Source organism: Lagenorhynchus albirostris, chromosome 9, assembly GCF_949774975.1.
Source record: "Lagenorhynchus albirostris chromosome 9, mLagAlb1.1, whole genome shotgun sequence".
NCBI classification, from domain to species: Eukaryota; Metazoa; Chordata; class Mammalia; order Artiodactyla; family Delphinidae; genus Lagenorhynchus; species Lagenorhynchus albirostris.
This window is the reverse complement of record NC_083103.1, coordinates 31,050,025-31,066,861: the sequence shown is the minus strand read 5'-3', so window position 1 is coordinate 31,066,861 and position 16,837 is coordinate 31,050,025. Positions and strand designations below refer to the sequence as shown.

Here is a 16,837-nt window from a genome sequence, read left to right as displayed (position 1 = left end):
TGGTATGGAAGTATTGAGGCCTAATTTATTTAAAAATATTATAATTTTGAGGAATTTCCTTACTATGGGGAAAGAACTGGTTAGTTGATTAATGATATAAATAACTTAGGCTCAGTCATCAAATTATACCATGTTTCTTTCTCCTCCTTGGCCCTTAAGTAGCATCAGGATATTCCTGAGCAGAGACCTGGGGGTTGGAGAGGTGATATTAACCCAGTGCATCGGACTGGGAAATTGTGGAGGCCTGGTACAAATTCCTTTTCTGCCTCTTGCTAAAGATGCTTATAATTTACTTAACCTCTCTGAGACATTTTTTTTAATTTATAAAATAAGGGATTTATAAAGATTAAATGAGATGACCCAATGGTATTTAAACCTTCATCAATAAATGACAGAAGCTTTTTGTGAAGAGATGTTTACACAAATCCTCAATAGTCAAAACAGATTAAAATGAATCTCTGCTAAATGAAAGGAGAATAGGCATGGAGGTTTGGGAAGCCCAGTCCGTTTTTCGTATTCCTTTCTATCTTTGGCTTACCTCTTTGAAACATAAAGTTTGAGGAACATAATTTGAAAATATTTGAGTAAATCAGGTATCAAGTGCCTAGCACAGGATCTGAGATAGTGTCGATACTTCATAAGCACAGTCAAGATGGTGTAGTAGTCATTGTAATATTAAGAATGATTCTTGTTGTTATTATTGTCTGTGTACTTCTGTACATACCATGCACTTTGGACATCACATTTTCGCCATGGCCTTGCCCAAGAGGTGAGCCTGGATTTTGTATATCAAATCCCAAGGCTACCATGGCAAATGACATCCTGGTGGGGTTTTCCCAACAGCTGGACAAAGGCCTTGCTGAAGAAACTCTAGCAGGAGTGAACCAGTCCCTAAAGCAATGACTTTTTTTTTTTTTTTTTAAAAAGCTCTGTTTTTTTTTTTTTTTAAACTTTTAAAGCACAATTCTCTTTCCTCAAGTAAAATCTTAAGCAGACTGAAATAAATAGGATATAAGCAAGCAGGCCTTCCATTCCCAACTCCCTTTTTCATCTTCACGAGGCTCCAGAGGCAACCTCCATGGAGCACACATTGAAGTGCTACCTGACGTTTTGATCTAACTATGGTGGTTCTTCCAACCCCCACTGAAGCTCTACGTCCATGATTAATTAAGACTGAGAGTTGGGTACTGTTCATTGGGTCCTGTGAGATTCACCTTATCCTAGAGATCATTTTTATCTAACTCTTAAGATAATTCATTACCCAGAAGTCTACAATATTTGCATACCAGGATATTTCTGAGTCATATAATTTCAAGACCGCCCCTGGGTTAGGGAAAGAGTGTTGCTACTTCCTTTCCAAGTCTGATAAAGGGACTGAGACACAGATTCATTACCTGTAAATTATTGTTCACTATAGGAGCAGAGTGTAATCTCTTGAATCCTTCATAGTTATAAACTCAGAGAAGTGAAGTGACTTGCTAAAAGCCACACAGCTAATGCATTGTAGGGTGAGGAATAGAAACTACATCTCTTGAAACTCTAGGTAGGGCTCAGTTATCTAATGTGAAACATGATTTTACTCATGTTCAGAGAGCACAGCCCAGAAGATTTGGAAGGAAGGGCTCAGATCCAATCACCACAGGCAGCATAAGAGTTTAGGTATTTATATAGGTAGGGTAGGGGAAGGAATCACAGAAATGAGTATTTGTCTAATCAATATTAGGAAGCACCTATAGTATATGGGAGGATCAACTCTTTGATAACTATGTAGATGTTTGTAGGGTCTAGGAAGTCGGAGGCCTCTTCTTCCTTGCTAAATTTAAAGTTGAGACCATGCAAAGACCCCCCCAATTCTCAGGCATGCTTAGTGTAGTCCCAAGGTAGTTGGAGTTTCTTTTTTCTTAATACACTATAAATTGTTTACCAGGTGCTTAAATACGAGCTTAAAAGGCCTTTGCCTTTATGCAGGTTGATCCAGAACTGGTGGTCACGACATAAAATCAAGCGGGGAATACAAGATGCTTCCATACCGCAGTGGGAAAATGATTGGAATCTACAGCCCATGAATATTCACGGACTGATGGATGAGTACTTAGAAATGGGTATGGAAAGAACCTTCTGCAAAGCTATTTGACCCTCTTGATACGTTTTTTCTACTTCACTCAGGCTCTGATTCAAGAGAGAAAACCGTCTCTCTCCTTTCCAATCCCAAGCATTCTAACTGTGCTGTTTTTTTTTGTTTTATTTTTGCGGTACACGGGCCTCTCACTGCTGTGGCCTCTCCCGTTGCGGAGCACAGGCTCCGGACGCGCAGGCTCAGCGGCCATGGCTCACGGGCCCAGCCACTCCGCGGCATATGGGATCATCCCGGACCAGGGCACGAACCCGTGTCCCCTGCATCGGCAGGAGGGCTCTCAACTACTGTGCCACCAGGGAAGCCCCCAAGCATTCTAAAACACATTTGTACCTTTATCTCAACAGAGCTAGAGAAGATATTAAAGCAGTACCCTTGGAAGGCTTATGCATTTTGTCCTGTCAACCATAACATTTGACCAAAATGAAAGCACATACCTTTTGAGCAAATATTTTAAAGGAACAAAATAAAGCAAAACCCACTCCTATGTTGAGAAATGTATCAGCCCAACCAAATAAAGCAATAATTCTTTCTCATAGTAAACATTTGCGCAGACCCAGTCTGAGTCTTGAGTCTTCAGGAAGCTTACTTATTTATATTACAAAAATAATGATTCCCATTCCAGCTGTTAAGATCACTGCATGTTGTTTTGACATTTGCTTTTGTTCTCTGGCCCTCAGTTTTCTCATCTATAAAAAGAGAGGACAAGATTAGGTCTCTTGCTTCCTTTCTAGGACTAAGCATGTTTCTTCAAGCCCTTCTCTGACGTTTTTCTTCCTTCATGCTGCATGGCATAGAGGTGAAAGTCTCATAGACTTTCAATCTATTGAGATCTGAGTTTGAATGCAGTTTTTAACATTTTTCATCTATCTACCCTTTAGCCAGTTTACTTAACATGTATGAGCTACATTTTTCTCAACTGTAAAGTGGGATAAGCATGTTTACTTTGTAGGGATGTTGGAAGGATTAAAGGCAATCTATGTAAAGATGCCTAATATGGAACAAAGAAAGCACTCAATAAATGATACTGTTTGTATTACCAATTTTCTAACCCTCTTCCTTTACAGTTTTGCAGTTTGGTTTTACCACCATCTTTGTTGCGGCTTTTCCTCTGGCCCCTCTTTTGGCTTTGTTAAACAATATCATTGAAATCAGGCTGGATGCGTACAAATTTGTCACCCAGTGGCGGAGGCCTTTGCCAGCCAGAGCAACTGACATAGGTAAGATTCAGCAACTACATGATTTTTGCATTGCTAAGGCCAAGTGGTGGCTTGATCTTACTTAGCACAACGTGGGTTTCTATTGCTGGAGCTCTCTTCCAGCCATAACAAAACTGTTTTCGTTAACCAAAGAATGAAATGAGAGTAAATTTAGTTATAACTCTTAGTTGAGGGTAAGTTCATACTGAACATGCTATTTCATAAACTTATTTGTAACTGAAAAGGATCTCATATATCCCTTTCCAGAGCTTATTTTTTCATTCCATTATTTTTTTTTCATTCCATTATTTTTTAAAGTTAACTTTAATCCTATTTGAAACATCAGTTTTGACTATAATCAATAGTCTATTGATACTATATACAATTTCAAAAGCTTTTTTGTGTATCTATATGATGCCAGATTGGCCTCTTAAGAAGTAGAAAATGTTCACTAGTGATTTTCAGGTCTTGACACTAAACTAGTTTTACTTTTTCATAGTTTTACATTAAAAAGGTAGCTGACAAAGATAAAGGCAGAACCCATAGTAAATACAGATATTTCAGAGTTCACACAATGAAGTAGAACTTTATTTTTATAGGTTTGAGTACCTCATCAAGTTCTATACATAGGCTTCGAAGAATCTTAAGCTGCTGTGTCTATATCTCATTGGTACAGACATGAACCAGTTCCTAACGATATTTTAATTTTCAAATCTCTCTACATGATGACTACCTCCCCTCTATGGAAAAGTATTCAATAGCTGTAATATCTGTAGTGAGACACATACCATCCTAAGAAAGTAAATAATGGACAGAGCCGTGGTTCCAACATAACTAAAACACTTTTTCCAAATTAAGGTTGATTAAAGGGTTTTAACTTTTTTTCTTTTTACTCACTATCTTTAATCTTTCTCCTGCTAGGTATCTGGTATGGAATTCTTGAAGGAATTGGTATATTGGCTGTGATTACCAATGCGTTTGTAATTGCTATTACATCTGATTACATCCCACGTTTTGTCTATGAATACAAATATGGCCCCTGTGCCAGTCAGTTTGAATATAGTGAAAGGTAAGGTTGAAATGTACACATTTTTTTCTTGTAATTAAAATGGGAACTTATTGGCAAGCTTTGTTCTGTGACCATTAAGGGTAATGTTTCTGATCATTGTGTTTATGTGTTTATTAGATGGAATCAAGTGGGATAAAAAGGGCAGCAGTGTTTTTTACAGCAAATAATTTTAGAGTCTATGATTTTCTGTATAAATGCATCACCGGTGTTAAAAACATTTTAATGTATTTAGAAGTTAAATTTAGGACTAGAAGAGACCTTTGAAAGAATCCAGTGCAATAGTTTGTCTATATAGATGGGAAATTGAGGCCTATACTAGTTAAATTACTGAAGGGAATTAAGCTAGTTTGTGGGGATATACAGAATATGAAGAAACTCTCAGCTATGTGACTAGAGATTTTTCTAAAGGGATTTACTGCTAGAGGTTTTAAGCATGCAGAAAATGATACCCTAGACCTGTCTCCTTTTTCTTTTTTGTTAAAATTTAAATCAACACTTGAGAACAGGGTTTCTCAACCTCTGCACTATTGACATTATAGACCAGATAATTCTGTTTTTGAGGAGGAGGGGTGTCCTGTGCCAAAGGATGTTTAGCAGCAACCTTGGCCTCTACCCAGTGGATACCAAAAGCAACCTCCCTGCTCCCCAACTTGTGACAACCAGAAATGTCTCCAGACATTGCCAAATGGTCCCTGGGGGACAAAATCACCCAGTTTAGAACACTGCCTTAGGGGATATGAGTTTTTCAGATCTTTCCTTCTTGACAACTTGAAGAATGCAAGGGAGCCCTGGACTTGGAGACAGAGAGAAACCGGAGTTTTTAGCTGGAGGTTAGCCTTAGGTGTGGAAGTAGTGATAGGAAATAAAGTAGTGATAGGAGAAGCTGTGTCTCCTCCTTCCTTCAGGAGCAGCCCTGGGCATGCATCTTATCTAGATGCGGGACGTGTGCCCCGGTTTAGGATGAATTCAGCCCTTAGTCCTGCAGATGAACTCATTTGTCTCAGAACACTGCAGTGCCTTTCTGAACACAAACGTACGTCTCAATTTTTCAAAGAGAGGTAATAAAGGCAGGAGATTTTCTTTTATATATTGGAGTCTTGTCAAGAGATTTTAACTTGAAGTCAAACTCCCAAGATTTAAGTGCTAACTTTGCCTTCTACTAAAAGGCACATCATCAATCTGGACCTATGTTTAAGAAATGGTGCCTGAGGTAACATTTTATGAACTGTAAAACACTAAACAGATATAAATTGGTTTTTAGTATTCATAGTGAAAAACCCAAAAGTCTCTTTTTTCTTTATTCAAAATGGCCTAGAAGCAGATTTTAATGGTTTAAAATATGTAGGCTCGCTTGGCAGCCCTCTTCCTTACGGGCATTATTTGTTAGTGTCTTTAGTGCCACCTAGTGGCAGGTGAAAGTGAGATTGGATAGGTATAAGCTCTGTTCACATTCCAGGTACTGACTTTTCACATAGGTAGCACCTGACTCCTTCTCCATTAGCAGTGACTAGGGATGTAGAATCATTTCAAGAAGAGATGTGGAGGACTTGTGAGTTTGAAACCACACATTTGTAGGGGCTTCCTGGTATTAATTTTCTCCAGGTACGTTTAGCAGCTAAACTGGAGTAAATTCATTCAGATTGGAAATTTTCAGAGCAAGGGGGCAAAAAGACAAGGTGGCAATGGAGAGGATGATACTGGCAAGCTGAAATGATAAGTTATGAGGTCTAGGATGGCCAGGGAGGGGAGTGAAGTTGAAGTCAGTGTGGTCCTGTAATTAAAATTTAGGGTTTAGAATAAGATAAATGGGCACTTGAATCCAGTCTCTAACAACTCTATGTTCTGGGCAGTGGTTCTCAACCCATGGCCTGCATATCTCCTTCAGGGTCCATGAGGTCAATACTATTTTCATAATAATACTAAGATACTATTTGCTTTTTTCACCACATTGACATATGCACAGATGGTACAAAAGCAGTGGGCTAAAATTTTCTGGTGGCTTTGCATCACTCAAGGCAGTGGCACCAAAAAATACTAGTAATGATTCTATTTCTCACCACTCTACATTCACCATTTTTAAAAGGCCAGTAAGAAATTTCAGAATGTCTTTGATGAAGCAGTAATAATTATTCATTTTAACCAAACCTCCACCCTTGAATAAATGTCTTCTCAATATTCTGTTTGACAAAATGCAGAGTGCACATAAAGCACTTCTGCTACATCCTAAAGTGTGATGAGCGTGTCAAAGAAAAGTGCAAACTTTTGGAGTTGCAAACTAAAGAAACTTTTTTTTTTAACATGAAATAAAATTGTCAGACAAGCTATGAGTATTCAGACTTGGGAATTAGCAAACACTCTTTTACAGAATGCACAAAACTAGCTTGTCATTTTAAGGAAAATAATTGACAATATTTGTTGAGCTTTAAAGCTTCCCCATACTTATAGGGTTTTTTTTTTTCCGATAAAAGTCAGTGACGATATTAACAATTGTGCTTTTTCATGGTCTATAGTAAAAATATATCAACATTTGGAAGATCTGTATAATTCAGGGAACACATGTTCTCCAAATGGCCCCAATTTGATGTTACAAAATCTTGCATGGATAAATGACAAATTCAAAGTACAAGATAGACCTATGGATTTTAATGCAAAATCCATATGGAACGATGCATATGAAAGTTCAGTTACACGAAGATTCCACCTTACAACTAAACTTTAAGAAATGACCATAGGTAGAGCTTTGGTATAATATCAAAGAAAAATATTGACATTTATCTGAAATGATATTAAAATAGTCGTCCTTCTTCCACCTACTTGTCTGCATGAGGCCAGATTTTCTACTTACCCTTCAACCAAAGCAACATATTGCAATAGATTTAATGCAGGTTTGAGTATCCAGCTGTCTTCTATTAAGGCAGGCATTAAGGTGTTTGCAAACATGTAAATCAGTGTCATTCTTCTCGCTGTGTTTTTTTCTTTTGAAGTATATAACTATTTTTCAAATGTGTTATTCATATTATTTGAATGGATGTGATAGTTATTTTAAATGAATGAACATAAATTTCTATTTCAATTTCTAATGCGGTAAATATCAATAGATATTCCCCTATGCAAAAAGCTCCTTGAGATCCTCAAAGCTTTTTTAAATGTAAAGGGTATCTGAGACCAGAAATTTTGACAATTATAGGCCTACAGAAAGTCATTTAGTCTCTGTAAATCGTAGTTCTTCTATCTGTGTGGTGAAGATAATAATACTATACATGTTCTAAGGCTATTGTAAAACTTAACCCTGATCACAGTTTAATACCTAACCACCAGAGTAGGGAATTTTGCTTTTTTTGTTTTCTGTTGAATACCAAGCATCCAGAATTGTTCTAACAAATCATCGGTCCTCCATAAATATGTATTGAGTAAGTTAATAAATTACAAATAAACATGTTTATCAGTTGGCTGTTTGATGTTAATTATCCAAATCGTGTTACATGTTTATATATATTTATTCAGTTTCAATGCATAGGAAGTAATTACCACAATGCCTAGTGCATAGTAAACACTTAATAAAACATAAGCCAAGTGATAAGGCAAAATAGAAACTATTGGAGGGAAATGGCAGGCAAGAGTCTGTCTCATTAAGGCATAATCACAGATGTAATGCGAGTCAGAGAATAGAATCAGAGAGCTGAGTTGCTACGAGTTTATAATTATAATGAAAGGCATAATGGCACTTATTAAATCTTGTCATTGGTAATGAAGGAATTGGACTAGAAATTCATGAATCTCTGAATCACACATGCTTTCTTTTCTTTTCTCCCAGTTGTTTAACAGGATATGTCAACAATAGCCTATCCTTCTTTGACCTGAGTGAGCTTGGCATGGGAAAATCTGGTTATTGCAGGTATTTACTTATAAATTATAGTTATCTTTTCTTTTTGCTTTCACCATTCCGTCTCCTCATGCTAATGCGTCCATTTAAACTGTCATTTTGGAGTTTTGGCAAATTAAGAACATTTGGGGCCTCCACATTTTGGTCTTTGTTCTTCAAATTCTTTGTTTTTGTGGATTTTAGGTACCGAGACTACAGAGGTCCTCCTTGGAGTTCCAAACCCTATGAATTTACCCTACAATACTGGCATATCCTCGCTGCTAGATTGGCCTTCATTATTGTGTTTGAGGTTAGTCACAGGCTGATAAAATTACTCTAGGTAAACGCTTTTCTGACTGATATATTAGTTGCCTTTTTTTTTAAGATTTATTTTTTATTTATTTATTTTTGGCTGTGTCGGGTCTTAGCTGCGGCACGAGGGATCTTCGTTGAGGCATGTGGGCTCTTCGTTGCAGTGCACGGGCTTCTCTCTAGTTGTAGTGTGCAGGTTTTCTCTCTCTAGTTGTGACTCGCAGGTTCCAGGGCACATGGGCTCTGTAATTTGTGGCACGCAGGCTCTCTAGTTGAGGCGCGTGAGCTCAGCATTTGCGGCGTGCGGCCTCATTTGCCCCGCGGTATGTGGGATCTTAGTTCCCTGACCAGGGATCGAACCAGTGTCACCTGCACTGCAAGGCGGATTCTTTACCACTGGACCACCAGGGAAGTCCCTAGTTGCCTTTTTGAAGTCAGTTTCTCACTGACTTCCAAAACAGGACTTGAGTATGTCCCTGTAAAAGGTTCAGATACAAGGAAACCACTATGATATGCAAAAAAGCAAGAACTGAATAATGTAAGTTAAAGAGTATTTATATCAGAAATCTAGGATAATCCACGGGTGGATCTAGAGATTATCATACTAAGTGAAGTAAGCCAGACAGAGAAAGACAAATATCATATGATGTCACTTACTTGTGGAATCTAAAAAAATGCTACAAATAAACATTTACAAAACAGAAACAGACTCACTAACATAGAAGACAAACTTATGGTTACCAAAGGGGAAAGGGGAGGGATAAATTAGGAGTTCGGGATTAACATATTCACACTACTATATACAAAATAGATAACCAAAAAGACCTAGTGTATAGCACAGGGAACTATATTTTGTAATAACTTATAAGGGAAAAGAATCTGAAAAAAAATAGATATATATGTATGTATAACTGAATCACTTTGCTTTACACCTGAAACTAATACAACATTGTAGATCAACTCTACTTCACCTTAGTTTTGAGCCTCCTAATAACCAAATGTAATTAGTAAGGTTGGTTTTCATCATCTAACAAAAGAACCCATATTTATTCATCGGGGTGGAGAGACTTATTTTCTGAACAATCAACTCTAATTATAGTTGATCATCTGTATTTGTACAGCAACAGTGCATAATTCAATAAATTATGCCTGAGAACACTTTTATAAAACGTGCACAGATTTTGATGATCAGAGTCATGCAATAATTTTAGATTGTAGTCTGTGAAGAAATTTTGGAGAAGCTACAATATTATTGCCTTGCTTAAAAAATAACCAGCTTGATACAGTGAAGAACTTAGCACTGGAATATATTGAGTATCTACTCACTAAGGTCTATGGAAAAACTTTAAATGCATGTTTCCTATGGCCAAAATTATGGAAAGAAAAAGATAGCCATACATAAGACTTTTTGCATATGAAATAAGGTTTAATCCAGGACTAAATTCTATTATTTAGTGACTCTATGGGCCTATAAAAATGTCTCCTGATGAAGTTTGACTTTCTATTTTATTATAGGTAGCAAAAGAGTTTAAAGCATATTTCCAATCCAATGATTCCAAAAAGTCTTTTTTATCGTGTGTGTTAAAATGTACACTTTTTTCTTCTTCATCTTCTTTTGGAGCTCAGGTAGAAAGACTTAATCAAATGCCTCAATTAACAGCAACCTACCATCATGGATGCATAAGCCCAATGATTCCTTCTTTTTTTTTTTTCCTCTTCATTCCCCATTACCCACCCACTCCAAAAGCACCCACTGTCTTTTCTTCTGTGGAAGATTTTCCACATCTTTATTTGAATATATGTTTGTTTATAAGTATATTGAATATATATGTGTGTGTATATATATATATATATATAGTATTATTTTAAGTATTCTTTTCCAAAATTACCTCAATGGTATTATATAATAATTCATTTTTATCTCTTACCCATTATACTTTTTCAGATCTAGAGAGACATCTATCCATGAGATTTATAATTTCTTTTGTCTATTTATGATATTTCATCAAAATTAAATACCATATTCCCCTAAGGATAGGTGCTTAGACCTACAATAATGCTCTCTACCTCAATAAATCTTTAATTAAGAATCTTGGGCATGTTACCTTGTAAACATATTTAAGGGTTTTTAAGGAGTATCTTACTCAGGTGTGGAATTGTTAGCTTATACATGTACTCGGTTTCATGTAATACCAACAGATTGCTCTTCAAAATTCTCTTGGATTTTCACCAGCTTTTCATAGTATCTGAATTTCTAACATTTTGCAGTTGTATAAGAGTAAGGTAATATTTTGCTTTAATTTTTTTTGTTTTAGTCTGTTTACCAATGACACTGACCATCACTTTTAGTACTAGAAAGCCATTTGGGCTTCATTTTTTTGTAAATTTATAACCTTGATCCATTTTTGGTTGAGTTACCAAATTTTATGATTTCCTTATATATTCTACATATTAATCTTCACCAGTTATATACACAGCAGATATCTTTTCATTGTCCATAACCTATTAACTTTATGTGTAAACAGATAATGTTCAATTTTGATGTAGTCAAGCGCATCATTGTTTTCCTTTTACGGTTTGTGCTTATTTTGTATAGCTTATTCAGGACATTTTCCTTATCTCCAGTTCAAAAAGATATTCTACTACATTTTTACTCTTAACTTTACAGTCTTACCTATTACATGTCTTTAATACCAGGAGTTTTTATAGAGTCTGAGGGAAAAGGTTATTCTCCATATAATGAAATAATTTTTGTACTGCTATTTACTAAATCATCTATTATCTATCCACTGATTTGTAAATCCATCTCTGTAATATTCCAAGTTCCTACGTAGTCATGTGTGTATCTCTGGCCTCAGTATTCTGACTTATCATTCCATTTGTCTGTTCCTGGATCACTATTGCACTGTTTAAATGCAATATTTAAATATGTCATATCTGATAAAGCAAGTGACCACCCATCCTGCCACACTTGCTCTTATTTAAAAAAATTATCTTAGCTATTTGGAGTTATTAACCATTCATATAAATTTTAGAAGCCATTTTTCAGGTTCCCCTGAATATTGAGCAAGGACTTTGGTCAGAATTACATTTGTAGAAATCAAATTTTGACTTATTTACAAAATCTGTGCTGTTTCATTAATGAATGTAGAATTTATTCAAATCATTCTTATCTCCTTTAATAGATTTTTAAATATTCTCTTACTTATTTGTACCTTTTTATTTCTAGAAACTTTATAGATATTTTTATTGCTGCTATGAGTACTGTCTTAAACTTCATTATATGATTCGCTTGATTTTTGCCGGAATACAAATAGTCTTTCTAAGATGAGCATACCTCCTTGTTTAAGTACCTTACTGGTTCTAGTATTCTGTCTATTAAATTGGTTGGGATTGTCTTTTCAAATGATAATACCAGCTGCAAATAACAAAAGTTTTGTATGTTTACTTCCAAGGTTTATGTTTCATTGCTTTTGTTTGCCTTACTGTGTTGCTGGAAACTTCAGTATGGTGTTGAATAGCAGCGGTGTGAACAAACATGTCTTTTTTCCAACTTCAGTGGAAATACTTCTGATTTTTTTCTTTAAGTATGATATCTGCTGTAGGTTTTTTGTTTAAGATGATTGGTTATGATAGTGTCTTGATAAATGGGTATCAAACTCTAGCTTTAAAAAAAATAGATCTACGTTTTAATATTAAGCCATCCTTGCATGTCAAACTCTCTCTGTGAATCAGTTTATAGGTTTCTCTATTACTATCGTATAGGACTTGGAGCATATTCTTTCTTACTGATTTAATTTGTAACAAATGTTTTTAATTTTTATATCTATACTCTTGAGTCACATTGCTGGCTATTTCTGTGAATATCAAATATTTGGTCAGGAAAGAAGCTCTTGATCTGCTTCTCTATGGGAAAATATGACCTGCTTTTCTATGATCTATCAATACTATGCAGTCCTGGGACACATAGAGCAAGCCCAGTTAAAAGTGCCTTCTTCCTTTCCATGTAGAGACTACTGTCGCAAAGTCCTTTAGGTGAATGGGTTCTTTTCTACAGATCATCCTAAGTCTGTCAATCAGATTTTTCTTCTTTCATGAGAAATTAAAAGACTTATTGTTCATGCAAAGAGAAATAGGATGCATTTATAATAGTCGGAGATAATATTTAAGTAGTGCTTATACTGTGTGAAGCACTCCTTTCAAATATATTTACTCGTTTAATTTTTATACCAACCTTTAAGAGACACTATTATTAGAATCACTTTAGAGCTGAGACATAGAGAACATAGGTGATTTGCATAAGGTTACACAACTAATGAGTGTCAGAGTAGGGTTCAAACATAGGCAGTCTCAGTCAGCATCTGTACTTTTAACCACTGGTGTATTACCTTCTGATTTTTGTCCCTGCTTTTTTTAAATACAATACTTTTATCAGTTTAGTTTTTAAATCTATTTTTATCATTGAATAAATAATTAATAGAGATAAGATATTTTAGAGCAGTTATAATAACATATGCTTTCAATAGAGTAGAAATTCTGAAACATGTATGTGCTGGGGGTTGAGTCCAAATCCAGCATCACAGGCAGGACTGTATTCTGTGTGTTTTGTACACTGTGTATTATAATCTATCGAACAAGGATTGTCCCTGTATGTGATCTCTCTGTGTATAACAAAGCATATCATAACAGTATTGCATAATATATAAGGTTTTTATAGGTGTGAATTTCAGATTCATTCAATGTTTATAAGGTGACATCAACATGTCTTTGTTGGAATACTTATGTGATGAAAGGCAATAATTGTATTCCCAATATAATTTTGAAAATATTAATATTCTAGATGGAACATACTGAGTTCCGATGCTTGATTGTAAGGCAAATGCAACATTGTTCATGACTTCTGTTTTATAATTAGCATTTCAGAATCGTTGAAAATGTACTTTCTTCTCTTAAATTTTCAGCACCTTGTTTTTGGAATCAAGTCATTCATCGCCTACCTGATTCCAGATGTACCAAAGAATCTATATGACCGAATACGACGGGAGAAGTACTTAGTCCAAGAAATGATGTATGAGGCTGAACTAGAACATTTGCAACAACAACGGAGAAAAAGTGGTCACCCTGTTCACCATGAATGGCCTTAGTTGATACCTGTTGCCCAGCAGGGGCAATACCATTAGTGGGCATGATGGCAACGTCAAATTCTAGGTGGGATCTAGGAGGAAGGCATACCTGGCAAAACATATGTGTAATATGTTACTTGGAAATGCATCACAGCCATCTCTGGGATTTGAAATATCCAAGCTTCTAGGGAAGAAAACAAATGACCCATGACCTTAAAAAAAATGGTTAAATTGACATTGCAGGAAGCCAGGATCTAATTCTCAGAACTAGCCTCAGGGAGTTGTGTGTTTGGAAACCTCCACCTTCCATCAGCTGCAGTGTAATAGGAAGGGTGATGATGAGGTTTCTAGAGACAGATTTCCATGTAAATGTACACAAGCCAGGCATGACTTAAAGTATCATGTGGTCCTCACCCACATACTAATCTTTGGATGTCTTTGGAACCTTAGACTGAGTTGAGATACTTACAAGAAATGGCAAATCAATTATTACCTTTGCTGCCTGAACTCCATGTCCCTTCAGCTTACTGTTTCATAGAAATTTCCCTTATTTCTTGGTGAGATTTTGGATCTGTGCCACAGGGAATTTATGCTGCTTTACACTGACTATGCAGTTGAAGAGTTGCACATCGTTAGTAGTCAAACCAAAAATCTAAGACTCCAAAAAGAATACCATTCATTGAAATCATATTCTATTGCATTGGCTACATTCTAATCTGTTTTATCACTGGCAGATTCAGTTTTACTGCATTTTTTTTTTTTTTTTTTTTTGCTAAACGCCAATAGAGCCACAGAGTTATAGAATATGGATGCATGTTCTTATATCATTTAGAACATGATGAATCCATATTTTACTGTGGAAAGCTGTTTTATAGTATATTTAATTTCCACCTCCCTGATTTATTACAACACTCTCACAGAATAACTTGAAATGCTGTAAATATGTTGGTTTTCCTTGTACCTTTGCACCTGAACAATATGGAATGCAAGTTACAATTCATGCAGCTCTGAGACCAGTTACACAGTACGCCATTGTGGCTTATTTATTCAGGAAAACAGAAGCCAGATGCTTTGCAACACTTAAGCTTTTCCAACAATGTGCACTCTTGCTCCTGAGCTGATGAAAACAATGCATGAATATAAATTTATATTATTTGTAAAAAACATACATTTTTTTGAGTTTTACTTTCTTTTCATCACTGAAGGGAGTTTTCTGTTATTATTTCTTTGGTAGATTGGTTTGATTTATTTTTGAAAACTCACTAGAAACAAAGTCAAATTAATTGTGCAAGACATCATTTTTGCTTTGTTGTGGAGTTGCTGTTTCTCTGAACTCTGTATCTGTGAGTGTGAATGTTCACAGGCTGATGTTGTAGGAATGATGACGCATTCAACTAAAGAAAGTCTGGTGGAGGCATAAACTATGGAAGCAGGATGGGAGAGAAGAGAAGAGTTGAATTAAGAAAATATATGGTAGAAATCAAGACACTTTTTCTTGCAAAACAAAGCTAATCTCAGTTTTCTTCCCCTGGGAATGGGATGAGGAATACATAATCATACAAATATGTGATTATTTTTTGTGCAATTTAACAAAGTACAGTTATTTCCAAATTTTATAAAGATCAGATTAAACCCAATGGGAATAAAGCTACTTTGTAATATATATGCAAGGGTTTCTCTAGCAAGAAAAGTATAAAGTTTCTCTTAACTAGAAAACTATTTTTATAATTTTAACACTGAAATTTTTTTTGACCTTTCCTTCTTTCACTCCAGGGAAAAGCTGATAGATTATAGTTGTTGTTTGGTTGATTGGTTTTTGTCAAAACTATTTGCTTCCCTGCTTGCCCTCTGACTGAACAAGGGGAAGAACCTCAGACTCTAAATTTCCCTCCCACTCCCTTGCCACAAGGGATTCTTCCATTCAGATTCCAGAGAGGTTTTGTTTCTGCCATCTGCTTATTCATAGCAACTAATTCTACTAACTCCGCGAAGGAGCTTTGAACGCCTCCATTTTTGTAGCATCTGCCTTTCCTTTTTTGTTGTTGTTAGTTAAATGTATACACATGCCTGAGGATAAATACTCTCTATGCCTGTTGAAGACATGAATGAACCTAACATTTATGTCCCTTTCTAAATTAGGGACACAGACAAAGACATTTGTCTTATAGCAAAGAATAATGATAGCTCTGTCCTTGAGAATTCTTCTCTTTCTGAGTTATTTTTATATAACCATATTGATTACTAGAGAGAAAAACATGAAAAGAGAAAGGTGTTTTTAATAAAAAATTACAATACATTGATTTAGAAAATGCTTTCTCTGATATTTTTTGAAACCAATGGAAAAATAGAGAAACAATGAAAAAATTATCTGAAATTTTCCTTTTGTGCAACAATGCAGTAGAATCTAGCTATGCCTTCCTCATTGTTGACATCAAAATACTGACAGCCCCTCATGGGTATATCAGTTTTAGAAGACTCTGCTTTAATTGAGAGAAATGTTTTATATCATGGTTTTCAAATGAATACAAATTATTTCTCAAAGATTTATACGACACACACTATTCTCAGGAAATCTGTATTACATGAATGCTGCTTATATATTTTCTTATTCTAAATTTTTGTCTTTTCAAACAAATAAATAATGTATATATGTGCATGCAGTCAGCCTTGACAAGTTGCACAAAGCTGAAGCATTTTCATAGTACAGTATGTGGGAAATCGCTCTAGGTCATAGCTGAAATAGTTTGCAGTTGTCTGAGTCTGTGCACGCACTTTGAGACAAAATGCTCCTGAGTGACTGCATGATGAGATACAACTTCTGAATGCTGCACATTCTTCCAGAATGACTCTTATCTGTTGTATAATGCAATGAAAAGGAATCTTTTTCACTCAATAAATTTTCATGTGATATGGTATTTTTTCCTGTAATCTGCATGTTAAATTTAATCCTGCTTGTTTTTTAAATATTAAGTTGGGATTTGTTGAGTGTGTATGGGGAGAGGGGATTGCTCACTCTTTAGCTCTCCAAGGCAGTAGTTTCCTATTCTTGTGGGCCCTTCCCCACTCTTGAAAAGTTTTGACTCTGTGTCTTCCGATAAGCTCATTGTCATCATCAAGGCATTTGCACATGAAAGTGCA

General features: G+C 35.6%; 1 protein-coding gene across 1 annotated transcript in view; it reads left to right on the top strand.

Moving 5' to 3' along the window:
* Positions 1-15,364, top strand: part of ANO3 (anoctamin 3) — a 414,788-nt gene extending 399,424 nt beyond the window's left edge. Inside the window, 6 exon segments of the mRNA XM_060159496.1 lie at positions 1,969-2,102; positions 3,202-3,354; positions 4,255-4,402; positions 8,217-8,297; positions 8,469-8,574; positions 13,538-15,364. Of these exon segments, the coding sequence (XP_060015479.1) occupies positions 1,969-2,102; positions 3,202-3,354; positions 4,255-4,402; positions 8,217-8,297; positions 8,469-8,574; positions 13,538-13,720 (805 nt within the window). The 3' untranslated portion in view covers positions 13,721-15,364.
* The last annotated feature ends 1,473 nt before the right edge of the window (positions 15,365-16,837 follow it).